Source organism: Colias eurytheme, chromosome 7 (genome assembly GCF_061535395.1).
Source record: "Colias eurytheme isolate Ceu_HAF_F1 chromosome 7, ilColEury1 Martin Lab GWU primary, whole genome shotgun sequence".
In the NCBI taxonomy this organism is placed as follows: domain Eukaryota; kingdom Metazoa; phylum Arthropoda; class Insecta; order Lepidoptera; family Pieridae; genus Colias; species Colias eurytheme.
Window position 1 is genome coordinate 4,702,088 of NC_142986.1, and position 17,369 is coordinate 4,719,456.

A 17,369-nucleotide genomic window follows, 5' to 3' on the forward strand; every position below is an offset into this window, starting at 1 on the left:
ATGTATCAGTTTTGTAATACATTATTGTAAATTTTTTATATATTTAAATTCTATGAATCTTTTTCAAATTGGTAAACAAATATTTATTTATAGGGTAGACCGTAGATGAAATTAAAACAAACGTAAATAAATACATACAAATACATTTATTTAACTGCGTGAAATATCAACTCTCAATCACTCACAATCCAGTTGGAAAGAAAATATTTCTAGAGTTCCTTTTTTCTACAATATTGACATATCTAGCAATTATCTGGAATATTCATAACTGTCTGAGGTGTTTACATAAATTAATACGTACTTGAGTACAATTTACATAAACTATACTTATACATTTATGCGTCATGGTTAGTGACATAAATTATTTTTTTCTAACAATTGAGATTAAATTCAATTCATAATCGTATTATATTATTTTTATTCTGAAACTGAATAGTTTTATAGCTTGACAAAAAAGATTAGAGAGAATGAAGCTGCCACTTAAAAGCGTATGGCTACACCATATAGCAAGACGAAAACAGTTTTGATATTTTATTTTTGTTTATATAGTTTATAAGAAATAAAAATAAGTTTCACCTCTCACCATGTCAAACTGTTTTTGCCAAGCTATTTATTATTAATAAATAAAATATAAAAGTGTTCAAATTTAGAGAATGGCTTTAAGTACAAATCTTAGATCGCTATAATGTTTCACAGCACAAATATATAACAAGAATAATGTATTTATTTAATAAATATAATAATATAATATTATAACTATATAAATTTACAACACTACTCGCGTCCGTAGGCAACGACTCTAGATACCCTACACGTGTTCCCTGGGTAGTGCCAAATGAGTAGTCAACTGGTGGGAGACCCTGTCGCGGCTTGTAACCACCCACTGGATAGAGACGTGCCGCCAAGCGGTTTCGTGTTCCGGCACGAGTTCCAGTGCTGCCAATTCGGGAGTTTGGGTCTGATCAGTTGTGTTAGTGTTTATTGGTTACATGAAGTATCTTTAGTGGTGCGCCGGGTGCCTGTTTTCGGAGGGTAGCGGGATCCGTAGCACGGTTGTCCGCTGGCCGACCGCTAGTTGTAGGGGGCCCAAGTAGTAGGAAAGCCACCTACGAAAGGCTGCCCCGCCGCTTGCGCAAAATCCCGGAATTGCCCCATCGTGCCGGTTGGCGACCGGATGGGAGGACCCGATGGCGATTGCCGGGGGGGTACGGGCGTCCCCGCAGTCTCCGACATCAGGCCCCCACCAGTGCTCTATTATTGTTTGCTTCGAATTAACCAGTTCACTTCACCTCGATCAACTGCCACTCACCTGCCTATTCACAAAAAAAAAAAAAAAAAAACAGAAATGAAAAGTACAAAGAAAAGAAATAAGTTTATACAGCGGTCGCACTTCCTCCCCTTTAAAGTGCATCACTCGAATATTCGTGGTCTGCACTCAAATATCGATCCAGTCCACCACCACCTCGAGACTGAGAAACCGCATTTGCTTTTTCTATCTGAGACTCAAATAAAAACACCATCCAGCACAGCATACCTCAACTATCCCGGCTTTGTACTTGAACACAAATTTAAGCCAAAGGCCGGAGTGTGCGCGTATATAAGAGACAATATCTGTTATCAGCGTCTTCGAAACTTTGAAAATCCAGATTTTTCAGTACTCTGGCTCCTTGTTGACTTCGGTGCAGACCAAATAGTTTACGGAAATATTTATCGCTCCCATACAGGTGATTGGGGTACAACACAATTGTTCCAGTACCTAAGCGAAGCTGCTGATTCCATCCAGCAAATATACCCGTCTTCACAGCTTGTTCTCTTAGGAGATTTTAACGCCTGCCATAAAGATTGGTTATTTCCCTATCTTAAAACTGACCACGCTGGTAAGGAATCATACAGTCTTGCAGTGTCGCTGAATCTCACACAACTTGTGAAACAGGCTACTAGGGTTCCCGACGTTGAAGGTCACACAGCCAACTGTCTTGATCTGTTTCTTACTTCTGACCCAGATAGATATTCTACTACCATTTCGTCACCCTTAGGTTCTTCAGACCATTGTGTAATTAAAACCGTAGCAGCATACTTTCCGCCGGATAGTAATCCTCAAACAACTAGGCGCATCTGGCGATATAAATGGGCTGACTGGGACGAGATGCGGCACTTTTTTTCATCTTACCCCTGGCGTCAAATATGTTTTTCTTCTGACGATCCGACAGCTTGCGCTACCGCCGTCGCAGACGTTATCAGACAGGCAATGGAATATTTTATTCCTTTTTCAGAAACCACTGCTTCATATAAATCCCGTCCTTGGTTTGATGCTGTTTGTAAACGCGCTGAATCCAAAAAACATCTAGCTTACTTGAACTGGGCAAATGCTCGTGCACAAAAGTCTTCTGATGTGCACGCTAAGAAGAAAGCTTTTAATAAAGCGACCAAGATGTACAAAAAAGCATTACGAGAAGCTCGCTTTAAGCGTATACGGCATATTGGGTCCAAACTGGTCTCATATCCATCAGGCAGTAAAGCTTTCTGGACCTTGGCAAAGGCCGTAGAAAACAGCTTTTGTCGAACTTCGCTACCACCTCTACTCAAACCCAACGGATCACTAGCTCACTCTGCTAAAGATAAGGCGGATTTATTTGCCTCTCTTTTTGCAAAAAACTCTCATTTGGATGCTTCGCAACTGTCACCTCCTTCTTTGCCGCACTGTGGGTATCATATGCCCGAAATTCGCATTAAGCAAAAAGAGGTACTTAAACTTTTGCGTAATCTCGACGTAGATAAAGCTAGTGGTCCGGACGGAATTCCCGCCTGGGTACTGAGAAATTGTGCCCCAGAACTATCCCCGATACTAACTCGTCTCTATCGCCTCTCGTACTCTACTGGAGTCGTACCCGAATCTTGGAAGATCGCAAACGTTCAGCCTATTCCCAAAAAAGGTTCTCGTGCCGATCCTACTAACTACAGGCCTATCTCAATAACTTCTATTCTAGGTAAAGTTATGGAACGCCTACTAAATAAAAATCTCATGTTGTATCTTGAAGGTAACGATCTTCTAAGCGACCACCAGTATGGATTCCGTCGAAACAGATCAACCGGAGACCTCTTGGTACACATGACGCACACGATTGGGCAGGCTATTGATGGACAGGGAGAAGCACTAGCCGTCTCTTTGGACATCTCTAAAGCCTTTGATAGAGTATGGCACGAGAGCCTTTTATGTAAACTTCCATCCTTTGGAATCTGCCCGGACTTATGTACTTGGATTAGTAACTTTTTGAAGAACCGCTCTTTTCAGGTCACAGTTGAAGGATGTTCCTCTGACATCCATCTAGTCAATGCAGGTGTCCCTCAGGGGTCAGTCTTATCTGCAACTCTCTTTTTGCTCCATATTAACGACCTCTTCGGACCAGGTATTTATGGGTATGCAGATGACACTACAATTATAGATAGTTACATATCCGACTCACGACAGAATGAGGTGCAGATTCAACAACAGCGTGATGCAATGCTTGATCGTTTAAATATAGGTTTGAACAAAATATCTAATTGGGGCATCGGCAATCGTGTGGAATTTAATGCATCGAAAACGCAAACTTGTTTGTTTACAGCGAAACGAAGTCAATTAAAGTCTACACCAACATTTCACGGAGTATCTTTGGAATTATCCGACAGATTGGATCTTCTTGGTCTTACGCTCTCTCCAAATCTAAACTACAAAACTTTTATTGAATCCAAAGCAAGTGTTGCAGCAAAGAAGCTAAGTATACTTGCCAAGGTAAGGCAGTACTTTACACCGGAACAGCTTCTGAATCTCTATAAAGCACAAGTTCGGTCGTGTGTAGAGTACTGCTGTCACCTATGGGCTGGAGCTGCGAATTACCAACTGTCAGCACTTGATTCAATCGAAAAACGAGCGAAAAGGCTTATTAACAATGACGTATTGGTCAATTCTAAATTGACCTGCCTCGAGCATCGTCGTAAGGTTGCCAGTTTGTCGGTATTTTACAGAATATTCTTTGGTGAATGTGCCGAGGAGTTACATAACTTGATACCGGCATCACCTTTTCACCATCGAACAACCAGACGCGGAGCAGATTTCCATCCTTATGTTGTAGACATCCCTAAAATTCGCACAAAGCGATTCACGTCATCATTTCTCTTGCGAACATCTAAGGACTGGAACTCTCTACCGAATACAGTTTTTCCACCTTCTTACAATCTATCCAAATTTAAAGCAAATGTGAATAGGCACCTTCTAGGTAAACATGTTCCAACTTAGGACGCGTTGTCACTTACCATCAGGTGAAACAGCGGCCAAATGTTTACCTATTCATGAATAAAAAAAAAAAAAAAAAAAAAACATAATGAATAGAGGAACTATAAATAATTAAAATTCTTCTAATTTCTAATACTATAATCGTAACAAATGCATAATAGACACATAATATAATACTTCTAGTATGGACTTAAACTACTTTTACAAACGTATAATATATCAACGAAACAATTACATACTATGCTAACTAGATACAAGTACGCTATATAAAAGATATCTATAAATTATTTATAAAGGTGACATAAAAAACAAACGATGTAAGGTTAATTGTTACATAGGTTCTTAACATATTCAATTGTTTAGATTACTATGGCATTTATATGGACATAAATAGAGTTGATGTGGTATTAATGTACTTTAAATAAATAACTGCACTTATAGTCTTATACAAGGATACCTTTTAAGAAAAAAAATATTCTTCAAGTCTATTTCTTTCCAAAACTTAATGTGCTATATATTATGTTAAAATTTTAAAGTTATGATAACCAACACAATTACAATCTAAACACCAATAAATATAGTTTCTTACATAGAAATAAGACATGAGAAACGTCATGTTTTACTTGAAACAAAAATAATACAAGTTTATCCATAAATATTTTGTTGGGCAACAGCCTTAATTATTTTAGACTCTTCTTTATTAGATAGACAGTGTTACAATTTATACATCCATCTTATCGACTAAGTATGTCATGATTTTATTAATAAATGTTTTTACAGACAAACAATTGTGACAGTATAATTCGGAGTTTCAAGTGTTCATTTTTTTATGGAGGGAAATCTCCTATTAAATAAATTATAATTTGTTAGAGATGGCTTTATAAAATAATAATAATTTACTACACATATTATAGCTATTACATTTATATCCAAATTCTCAAATAATACTCAATTTTAAGCTCTACCTGTAATCTGTGGCACTACATACATTTTATTGTTTTTTAATTATGCACTTAATACCGACGGGATGTAGCTCAAATTGAGTTGCATTTGAGAAGTCAGTTTTATTTACATTTAATATTCTTAAACAGTTTTTATAACAACATCGAATATGAGTCAGTGTCATAATTTATTGAATGTAGTAAACTTTATAATATAAAGTTTTCGATCGCCATAAACTGTATGTGTTATCAAACTTAAGTAAATAGACGCCTTCTCCGGGATAAGTGTGAGAACCAGCATATACCTTTAAAAAATAGTATAAATAAAATGTTACAACTTAGATATTATTTGCAACGTCATGTAGCCCGAAACATAGCTAGGTAATGGACTAACAGCTACTAAACATATTAATTTTGACGTGACAACGTCTTATAATTCGATAGAGCCGGCTGCACGCACGAAAAAACATGACACATGCGGCGTTACCTCGCTCTGAGGCGTACCATGTATTAGGCTTGAAGTGCAAGCGAGAGCACGGAACGAGCGACAAAGAAGCACAATCGGCCGTTGTCACGTTCAACTATCGTCAGTAAACCGACTTTACAGACAACCAATTTTTTTTTCTTGTTCATCCAAACATCTAAGAGTTTGTAACAATGTCTGTAACAGCCAGCTTAATATCTCAACATTAACAATGCTTTACCAATGAGCCACATGAGTCTTTTGAAGACTTGTTATTGACTACTAAAGTAAACAAAGAACTACCCACTATAGCATTCTATTCTGTACATGTATTTTCTACCGTAATTTGTCTATTATCTATTTAGATAATAGACAAATATATTACAATACAAGCTATTCAATGTCGCTTTAACATATTATGCATGTTCCATTCTTTTGCATTTAAAAATTTCAAATTTGCTATATAGAACTAACTAGCTTTCTACCCGCGGCTTCGCCTGCTTTGACTAAAACCTAATAAATTATATACTAAAACCTTCATCCAGAATCACTCTATCTATTAAAAACAAACCGCATCAAAATCCGTTGCGTAGTTTTAAAGATTTAAGCATACAAAGGGACATAGGGATAGAGAAAGCGACTTTGTTTTATATACTATGTAGTGAAGACTAACTCATAATATACATTATACATACCTCAGTGTGACAATCGCGTCTGTATATGGGCACTACGAGGCTAACTAGTGGCCTCGAGTTCGCCAAAACTCTTTTATCTGCACCAATTTCTGGATCTGTCCCACGGATTGTATACTCTGTAATCAAAATATTATTATTAATATGTTTCTAATTCAAAATGAAACAAAAACTAATTCACTTATAACAAATGGGGAAGCAATTTATTATTAGCATTTTATCTTAATTTATAGGTCTTTATTTATATCTTATGTCGTTATGTCTAATTAATTTGCAAAAAATGTTGCAAAGAGCTAATTAAAGTAAAATATTGCATGTTTCGCCATTTCACTAGATATTAAACTAAGGGCAATGACTGCAACCTATTCCGAGTTTTTATAATAATGAATGAAATACGTATAATAAAACAAAAAAAGACGGTCTCAGGGAGTGCCGGCAGAAGTGAGAACTTGATTATTAACGTTCAGCATGTTTGATATTTTGGAATGGTATCCGTCTTACGCATGGAATATAAGGGCTAAAAAAAAAAAACATCTATCTTACGCTTTTTCGATCAGGCCACGTGTCCTGACGCGAGTTTAAGATTTTATACCCAACGCCGCTAAAGAAGTTTTCACTTCAATAATTGAAATTAATGATGAATTACCTTCTTCACCATAATCATCATCATCACCATCGTCGTCATCATCAGATTCGGAGACGTGTACTGTCACTTCAGTTGTGGGAGATTTGCTCCATTCAAAGTGCAGGCCGAAACCTAAAAATATTCACATTAAATATATTTTCTTTCCTTCCAATACAAATTGGCATGTTTCCAGGTATCCTTTGGTTAGAAAGATAAATAAAATCGCGGAACCTTATATTTATTTATGCTCGCATGCGAAGTTACTGTGGAAAGGAATTGTAGCAGTATGATTCGACAATCTATTAAGTCACTCAGTAGAAATAAATCCATACTAATATTATAAATGCGAAAGTAACTCTGTCTGTCTGTTACTCAGTCACGCTTAAAATACTGAACCAATTTGCATGAAATTTGGTATGGAGATATTTTGATACCCGAGAAAGGACATAGGATAGGTTTTATCCCGGATATCCTACGGGAACGGGTTTTTCTTTGAAAACGCGGGCGAAGCCGCGGGCGGAAAGCTAGTTACATAAAATTTTGTTTCTTTAGTTAGCTATAAATAACGTACCAATATCATAGTGGTCGGTCGCAAACTCCCAACAAATGGACCTGGCCCGCTGGTGCGTGGGCACTCTGACCGTGACCGTCTCCCCGTGGCCCACGGTCAACATGCCGCCGTGGGCTCGCGCCGATTCCTTGAACTCTTGCACTTCACTGCGAGTCCACATACGGGCTTCTTCCACTGGTAGACCATCTTGGTTTTTTCAAATGTTGAAAGAGAAAGAAAAAATATTTTAACGTGATAACGTTTTTAAAATCGTTTTAGTCGGGTGACATGTTCAGAAACTTGTGTCACACCAAAACCTCACGAACGCGATCGCAGGTATAACGAGAGAGAGACGGACCGATCTCCTGTCTCATCTCGAGCGCTGCCACTGCATTATGTTATCATGTAAACATCTCGATCGTAAACCTACTTTACAAACAACCAATTTTTTAAGCAGGATTTTAACTGCGGCTTTCGTCTACTACGTATAATATTCAACTACTATTCCATCATAACATAAATGATGCTTTTCTTGATTTCAGTTTATTATGTCGACTTACCATCAATTTCTGATTCGCCTTCATCTTCTCTTGATTCGTCATTATAATCACTTATTTCAGCTTTCTCCAATGTTTGCATTGATCTGATAAATAATGAAATAATTATTTACCTATTTAGTACACAAAAAATTTAGATATTATAGATACAAAAATTAACACATACTTATTATCCAGAATGTTATCAGTTTCATTCGAATTACAATCTTTCGTAACTTCAATGTTTTCTTTCTCCAAGTCTTCTTTGCAATTTATATTAGAATTCGCTAGTCTTTCATCTACTGCCAACTGTTGTATATACTGTTGGTAATGTTGATCCTGCAATTGGCGTATAAGAACGGCTTGTTGATCGAAATTGCCTGGAAACTGCTGTTGCGCATATTGCAAAAACTGTTCGTAAGACTGCGCGTTGAGCGCGTCTTTTATCCTTTGCCTGAAAGAAAATTTGCATTGTATTTTTTTTTAAATATTTATTTAATAAATATGCCATGAAATTATTAGTAGTTTATCCAGTATGGTAATCAGCAAAAGATGGTTAAAATAATAAAAAAAGAGGGTGAGTGCCGAGCACACATGTCAAAAGTGAAACTGCTTTAGCAACATTAAAAAATACCAAAATTATTGCCTTTCTCCGGTTGTGCCGGTATTGCCATGACACAACCTTGAAATTTTACTCTCAATGTGCCCTAAGAAGTTTCAGTTCAAAAAATGCATTATTATCAATTTGTAAAATTTATCCATTCAAACATTTCTAGGACTAATTTTGTTTATTAAAGTAGATTATACATTTACTCACACTTGCTGCTCCTCTGTTAGCTTAGTTCTAGTTTGTTTTTGTTCTTCAAGTATTATCCTATTTTCTAGTTCTACATGACTTTTTTCATCCTGTTCTTTCTTCATCCTAGAAATAAAATTAAAAAAGGGTTTTATGAATTCTAAAACCATCAGTAAAAGAGCAATTATTAATAGTATAAAACTTACTCTTGTTGTTTTTTATCTTCAAGGTCTCTTTGAATTGCTTCAATGTATGGTCTGAACAAGGGACATAATCTGCAGAAAAACATTTACATAATATGAAAGAAAATAAGGGAGCGAAAAATAATTAAAATTTTATTATTATTCGTAAATAACACAAAAATAAAAAAAAATAATTTGCTCAAAAATTTTATACAACCATACCAAGAATGTAATTATAATACCTGTCTATTGTATGCACAAATCCGGCCATAGCCTGTGTTTGTGACGTCTGACCTAGCGACTGCCATGCTGCCCGTCTATCTCTGCCTATAACATCCAAAACTCCCAATGGTGGAGCAGAATTAACATCCAACGGCCCATGAGCTGCCTGTTGTGTATATGCCACTAATTTTAATCTATCTTCATAACTTAAGTGCATTGCCTTGCCCTCTTTATCTGTAAAGAAATATCTAAGTTAATTAAGCTTAATTGGAATAAGCATAGGCTTAAAATAATTGCATTATTTATAATCAGTACAAAAATTTTCTTCTGTTTGTTTTATATTACTCATCTATAAAAAAAAATGTTTATAACTCCAATTAGGCCTATAGGTATATGATATCCCAACTCGTTTATTATTGAAAAAAAAAAAACTTTAAAAATAAAAATAAATATTACTTATTAGAATTTTATAGCAGTAATGACCTACACTCCTACAGCATAAAATAATTTTGTATTGAAATAGTGCAAGTTTCATAATTTAGGGAAATGATATTGTAAAATTGTGTGTTTATTTTGTGTAAATATAAATTCACATATTTTCAGCAATTAACTGAATATTAATTGAGTATGCATGAATTTATGCATAAAAACATTGCCGTCACAATTCATTAATGCCATTTTTTAATCAATTTATGCCATGAAAACGTATTTTTCATATAAAAAAGGAATATTGTGAAGTAAAAATTGAGCGAGTATTCTCACTTAAATTCGTCACTCCTGTAACTCCTAATATGGATGCTACATCAAAATTGAATTTTAAAATTACCTGAGCTTAATCAAAATACAGTGAAATATGTATCTCCTTTACCTTTATAAAATGATAGACCATGTTTATAAACTTCACGCAGTGGTAAGCCCCATCTTCTCTCTTCGCTTTCAATAATCCCTTGGTCGATTTCCAAGGATATTTTCTCTGGATTTACTTTCATATTTAATGCTCTATATTAATAAATGAGGTCCTAAACTTATTCACAAATTAGGGAATATAATTTGTCTCAAAATACAGCAAAACGTATACGTCAATAAACGTCAATTCTTATTCTTAAATGTCAAATTCACAGTCAATTTCATAAAGGCGTTCGACAATAGACAATCGAGTGCCCATTTGAGACAGAGATAATAAATATATTTTTCTTCTGTGGATTTATCTTTTATTATGCTAGGCGTCCACTAGGCGGATCGGGCCGGGCCGCATCGCAACGCAAAAATACGCCGGCCTATGTTTTGTATGAAACATCGTCCATTAGCGACGGATCGGGTCGGGGCGGGCCGCAACGCAGTGGCGGATATCGCTTCGCAGGCGGATTTCTGCCGGCGGTGCGCTGCGGCCCGGCCCGCCCCGACCCGTCTAGTGGACGCAGGCAGGCGGATGTGAGTGGCGAGCGTCTGTTAGATAAAATTCGCCTAGGCGGTCCGCCGCGCCCCGTACAGGTGGACGCAGGAGCAAACAGCGCGTCCATTAGAGACGGCCCGTTGCGATGCGACCCGCCCCGATCCGTCTCTAATGGACGCCTAGCATTAATTCCATTAATTCACATATTATGTCAATTTGTCAAATTGACATATTTCTACTGTCATTAAAATTTTGACACATTACAAAAGCAAAACACTAACCTGCAGCACGCCTGCAGCCTAATTACAAAAATATTTTATGTGTGTAACACAATAACACAATAGAACGCAGTAAGAACTCAATTATATATAAATAGTTTCACATCTAGTGCTGTTATTTGTAAAATGTGCAAAGACCTCAAACAATTCAAATCGTTTAATTTTTTATTCGAGTGCCCTTTGCATGAAAGTCTTGCTATCGAGTTATTTAACAAAAGTAGGAAAATATAAATTTTATTCTGTTTACGTATCATATAATTGAATTGAAATGGAAGTTAATCCATTGAATATATTTTTCGTAAAGTCGGATAGCAAAGGAGATAGATTACTATTTCGATATCCATATACAACAGAAAACAAAGATGAAAGTAAACAGAAGAAATGTGGTCGTCACAACCCATACGCTATCAACTCTACCGAAGATTTATTGCAAAATCCCCAATCTCAAACTTCTAATATTTGCAAAGGTAATTTAAAATATTATTTCGTTTTAAAGGATTTGTAAACTTGGTAATATAAATTACGACTTAAGATAATTTATTCATTATTATGTGATTCATTCTTTGCAATTTGTTATTATGTTGAACATACTATCTATGTATAACTAATTTGAATAGTTGAAATTAACATAAAACATAAATATAACATACCCGCAAGATCTCCTTTGTGGAGTTTATAGAAAATTAAAGCTAGTTTTTATTCTATGCTATGGAATATTTGTATCAATGTATTCTTTCTAATTAGTGCATCATACAAGATATTATATGATATATCAAAATGATTCTAGAATGACTTTACATGTATTTTTCCAGGCCAACTAAGTGGATTTACTGATGAAATGTTATCAACATTATTTGCTGTGAAAGCAGAGCTTTGCAACAGAAAGTTTGAGCTCAAAGTGAATGATGTCAGATTTGTTGGCCATCCAACATTGCTTCATGACACTGCAGCTATGATACTCATTAATATTGTGTTTGCTTTACAAGCGTCGGCTAGCCATTCAATAGGTAAGTAATGTTATTTTCAATTACAATACCTTAAATTAATCCTGGGCCAAAAGGCGATGATTCATAAAGCTTAGAAATTTGTGTATTAAGTTTATGTATTTGTAAGTATTGTGTATTCCTTTTTAAAGGATTTAGTTGATATAAATCATTTTGAGACTTATATGTAGATTATATGCACATTATACGACCCTTGCAGAATAATGAAATTAATTCAAGTAGTGCAATACTTGCTTATCTTGTGAGTATATTATAATGTAATAAGGACAAATATATTTAACCTTTAACACATTAGACTTGCATCATGAATCTTAGAGCGTATACGCACTATGCGGGTAGCCGCATTGCGGGTAGCCGTCCGGTTGACCGCAAGCACAATTATGTACGGAATATTCATTTCTATGCGCACTGTGCGGTCTGCGGTAGCCGCATCGCAGTGCGCATAGAAATGAATATTACGTACATAATTGTGCTTGCGGTCAGCCGGACGGCTACCCGCATAGTGCGTATACGCTCTAAAATACATAATAGTGTACTACATTAAAATTTAAATATGTAAAATGTATAATAAAAGCAAAAATTATTGTGTCATGTCATTCTAAATTCACTATTTTTTTTTCCAAACTGCTTTTTTATATTTTACTGTTGTTGTACAGCTTATTTTATTTTTGTTTTCAGTTAAATGTTACTATGATTTGAGTAAAAGGCTTGGTAAAGCACTAAGGCATGAAGAAAAAAGATGTTCCTATTTGACTGAAGAAATGAAAATCATGGTAGGTACTTCTAACACACTTGTCTTTTTTTCCATATCTTTATAAGTTAGTCAAACAATTTAATTCTCACCTATTTAAAGAAATAACCATTGTAAGTTTTATATCATGTCACATGTCAATCACATGCTTTTGTCCAACAGGGAACAACTAAATTAGATAATTTCATCTTATTTTCATAGTGTAACCTTGTTTTTCTAGTTAGCAGCACATGATGAAGTATCAGCACTAGATAGTGAAATAAATGGAGAGAATGATGAATATGAAAGCAATTCGCGTCACTCCATCAGTTCGACAACACAAGGAACTGAAAATGGTTCCGAACCAATGCCCAAGAACGCATTTCATTTGATACTACAAAGAAGCTCTCTGGCTAAATCTATGAAGTCTGTGTTTGAAGAATTAAGTAATACAGGTATGTTAGGATGAAACATATAAATTGTTAATTAAAAGGTTTGATAGGTACATCAATATCACTACATAGTATAAAACAAAGTCGCTTTCTCTGTCCCTATGTATGCTTAAATCTTTAAAACTACGTAACGGATTTTGATGCGGTTTTTTATAATAGATAGAGTGATTCAAGAGGAAGGTTTTAGTATATAATTCAAAGCGGGCGAAGCGGCGGGTGGAAAGTAATATAATAAGAATAAAAAAATAAATAAATAAATACTTTCCCACAACATTTCTTAAGCTATGGTAATTTTTTTATTTCAGGTATAGTTCAAGTTAGGATAAATAAATGGGTGCTTCTGTCATTTTGTTTACCGCACAAAGCTCATCAGATTCATAACAGAGGCCTCTCTGTAGAACCAGAAACAATAGACAAATGTGTTCTCAAACTCAGGCCTTACCATGGAATATTGCTTATGGTGAGTGCTACCTCTTTCCTAGTGAAATTTTCTATTGTAACTAAATTAGTATTCTATTATTTTATCATAACTAACAACCATCTTTTATTGGAGGATTTTGTGGAATATCTACTTTATATAGAGTAAATTTCAAAATACATATTGCATATTATTTTTATACACACATTTGAAAAAACAATATCAAATAGAGATCACATACATTAATGCTATTGAACATTCAGTGTCTTACTATTGAACGTTCAATACACTGTCAATTTATCAAAAAAATAAATGTTCCATAAATTTACTATTTCAGGTGAATCCAAATGATTTATTACAATCAATACCTTTAGACGGAAGTCCAGCGCTACTCCGTCTAATAAAATTATACAGCCCATTGAAGAGCTTACAAACATTGGCTATTGAAGCTGACTTAACATTAACACAGGTAAGGAAACATCGCTATTAGTTATAAACAAAGTAGACATATTGTATCAAAGTTATAAAAAAATTATTACTATAATTTTAGTGCCCTTGTTCACTCAAAAATGTTGATAGTAAAATTTTAAAAAGTAACATATGCCACTAAGAAATTAATAATTATCATGATTGGGTCTCCATCATCAGATTTATTCTGTTGCAAGACTTTAAAAAGCGATGAATGTAATATTAAAAAATAATGTTTCTTATTTCAGGCATTTCAGTTAACTGGTCATCTTGTATATTGGGCGAAAGCTACAGTTATATATCCATTATGTGAAGGCAATGTGTATGTTGTATCGCCGGCGGCTAATATTCATATACATTCACCTCTTGTGGAGGAGTTTGCAAAGGAATTCCCTGGATTATGTTTATTACAGGTAACACCAATGTTTTGAATTATAAATGAAAATTAATTAGAATAACAAAATCTAAAAAAAGAGTGATGTTATTAAAATTGTCATATTGAATATTGGTAAAATTGTCCAAAATTTAAATGACAATAAAATGCGAAACTCCCCATTCTGGTACTTTAAAAAAAGTTTCTCAAGGTTAAGGGATAAAAAAGTGTTTTTGCGATGGTCAAAGAAAAAAAAAGGTTATTTGGACCATCAAAATTATATAAAATACGAAATATTATAAAATACAATAAAAATGGTACTTATGTCTAATCAGCTTGGTGGCAAAAATGGTTTCATCATGTGCTACACTTGTGAAGCGCTGTTTTTCAGTAGCCCCTTCATTCACTGAAAATAAATTTAAGTCACTAGCTTTCACGCTTCAAAATTTGAAAAGCACACTGTTCCGTCGAGCTGCTTTAATGAACCCAGTTACAGCTGCACCTAATACGAGCGTTTTTAATTGATACAGATGCTGAGCGAGTTCTCGCTCCCCGCGCCGCTGTGGTACGTGTCCCGCAGCGGGGCGTGGGGCGCGCGGGGCGGGGGGCGGCTCGCGCGCCTCGTGGCGTGGCTGCTGCAGCGCCGCCTGCTGCTGCAGCTGCACACCTACGTGCAGTTCAACTCGCCGCACTGGCCGCGCCACCGCCACCAGAACAACCCGCAGGCGCTAGGTTTCAACTTTTTAACTGTTTCAAAATATCTAATCTAATCCAGAGTATTTTAAATGATACGAAGTAACTTATTAAATGTGTATAAAAATTCGCAATAAAACTTAAAAATTTAATATTTTAATAATATCTTTTTTATGATTTCAGATGGAAAAGAATATTACTGTGAAAAACACGATACGTATTATCAATCAAACAGCATATCGTTTTCATCACTTAACCAACTGCAATTGAATGTCCCCGAGCCGGTTGAAACTCGGGAAACTATCAAGTCATTCCCTGACTCTAATAATGACTATCCCACACAAAACAACCTGAACCAAACCGATTTCTCGCACACGAAGCCCATTGTTATAGAATCTGACCACACAAAATACGATAAATTCAATGAAATCGATTCCGCCAATCATTCATTCGACGATGGAGTTGATGTAGTAGATGGCATTATAAAAACCGATATGAATGGTGATTGTGATAAGGAAAAACCACAAAAGAAGCAAGCGAATTCAGTTGACAGTGGAATTTCGAATAATATAAATGGCAATGGCATGAATGGTGATCACGTAAATGAACACACAGATATCAACGGTCACAATGATCATAGTAAAGAGGAAAAATCACTGACTTCAAGATTGTCGGATTTATCCCTAAAGGATGGTCTAAGGGACGCGAGTAGTGATGAAGATAGGTTCGAAAGTGATGCTGATGTGTCGCCGAGACAAAAATATCACGGCATAAGTAATGGTGTGGACAAGAAGAATGGTGTGTCGCTGAATTTGAAGTTACAAAGTGAAATGAGGTAGGTAAAGCTAAAATATCCACATATCAGTTTAACTAGACAGTAATTTTCATCATTAAATTTTTGTGTCTATTCTGATGGTACACAGTTTTCAATTAAAAATTTTCTTTTATTTAATGATTTTCAATTATTCTAATAAAATTTCTTTTTAGACTCTAGAGTAATATTGGTCCATGCCCTACATTCAATTATGTCGCTTTAAATGCAGTCTGTATTTTTCGCATCTCATAGAGAAAAATAACCATCTTTTTGTGTTTTTTTTACAGTTTTCAGTCACCAACAGTATGGACGGCGCCGCTCGGCTGCGACGCAGTGGACGCGTGTCGCCTGCCCAACGATCCGCCGACAACTGAATCTCTTCTCGATACATTCACTGCGGAAGAAAGAGCCGTGCTCGCTAAAATACCCGCAGCTGAAAACCCCGATGATTTATTGTTACTCGCACAATTACATAAAAAAGGTATACTTAGTTATAACTTCATTATGATTGGTGACGAAAATTAAGAAAAAATGTATTGGTTTCATAATAATACTATCGGTTTTTTTTTATTTCAGGTTATTTCCGTGGTGAACAGCACCTAGAGGAAATTATGTTTATGGAAAATGTCACTCGGTCACAACTAATGCAGCTACTAGACAAATTTAAAGATGTCCTCATAACGTTTGAGACTGAGGACCCCGCCGTTGCCATGTTATATCCGTATTAATGTAGATTCTTGTTTATTGTTTATAACCAAAGCATAATTGACAATTTCTTGTGATAAAGTTTTTTTGTGAAAATACATTTGCTTTTGTTTACATAAAGTTTTTTGCATAACACTCAAGGATTTATATTCAAAACTAAATCTGCCATAACTACTCATTATTATTATTTTTAAGCACATACATCGTGAAAATGCAAAATTAGTTTCCTATAAGACGTGTATTTGGTATATAGCTCAATAAATTATTATATTGTACGGTTTTTTTATTCATTTAATATTTTCAACATATAATTGGTGAATAAAGTACAAGTGTCCCAATTAACTGTCCCTAGGTAAAAAAGTAAAGTTGATAACAAATTTTTAATAAAAGTTTATAGTAATTTCCATCCCTTTCCAATTTAGTCGACGAAAAGTAATGATGTCGATTGTAGATGTTCTCCACGACTCGCACAACACCGTGTTTCAGACAAAGCGTTGTATTATCAAGGCATAAATGGTAAAAAAAAAGTAGTAAGTTTGACCTTGGGCCTCAACTATTTGCATACCAAATTTCGCAATCGAATGCAATTAAAAGATAATTTTTACATTTTAATGTTTCGTGAATGACAGCCTTATTGAACCTTTTTGTCTGTTTGTGGTGGTTTGTGGTCATTTTTGTAGATATGACATTTGACATAAAGTCAGTGTCAGTGTCAAATAACAAATTTAGAGATGCAAAAATCCAAAGAGTACTATAATAAT

General features: G+C 35.2%; 2 protein-coding genes across 2 annotated transcripts; one reads left to right on the forward strand and one right to left on the reverse strand.

The window, feature by feature from the left end:
- Positions 1 to 4,350: 4,350 nt before the first annotated feature.
- On the reverse strand, positions 4,351 to 10,367 carry LOC149906998 (Golgi resident protein GCP60). Its single transcript, XM_090104056.1, has 10 exons — positions 10,149 to 10,367; positions 9,301 to 9,514; positions 9,083 to 9,151; positions 8,898 to 9,002; positions 8,268 to 8,534; positions 8,105 to 8,187; positions 7,566 to 7,751; positions 7,016 to 7,126; positions 6,373 to 6,488; positions 4,351 to 5,519 (listed from the first exon to the last, which is right to left on the reverse strand). Exons 1-10 carry the CDS (start codon positions 10,267 to 10,269, stop codon positions 5,403 to 5,405), a joined length of 1,389 nt encoding a protein of 462 aa, XP_089960182.1. The 5' UTR covers positions 10,270 to 10,367; the 3' UTR covers positions 4,351 to 5,402.
- Positions 10,368 to 10,970: 603 nt separating this feature from the next.
- Nprl3 (GATOR complex protein Nprl3) lies at positions 10,971 to 16,883 on the forward strand. The gene is made up of 11 exons (XM_090104057.1): positions 10,971 to 11,418; positions 11,764 to 11,958; positions 12,634 to 12,728; positions 12,927 to 13,140; positions 13,443 to 13,597; positions 13,893 to 14,024; positions 14,272 to 14,436; positions 14,927 to 15,128; positions 15,273 to 15,924; positions 16,191 to 16,384; positions 16,480 to 16,883. The coding sequence occupies exons 1-11, from the start codon at positions 11,220 to 11,222 to the stop codon at positions 16,629 to 16,631; spliced, it is 2,355 nt and encodes a 784-aa protein (XP_089960183.1). The 5' UTR covers positions 10,971 to 11,219; the 3' UTR covers positions 16,632 to 16,883.
- The last annotated feature ends 486 nt before the right edge of the window (positions 16,884 to 17,369 follow it).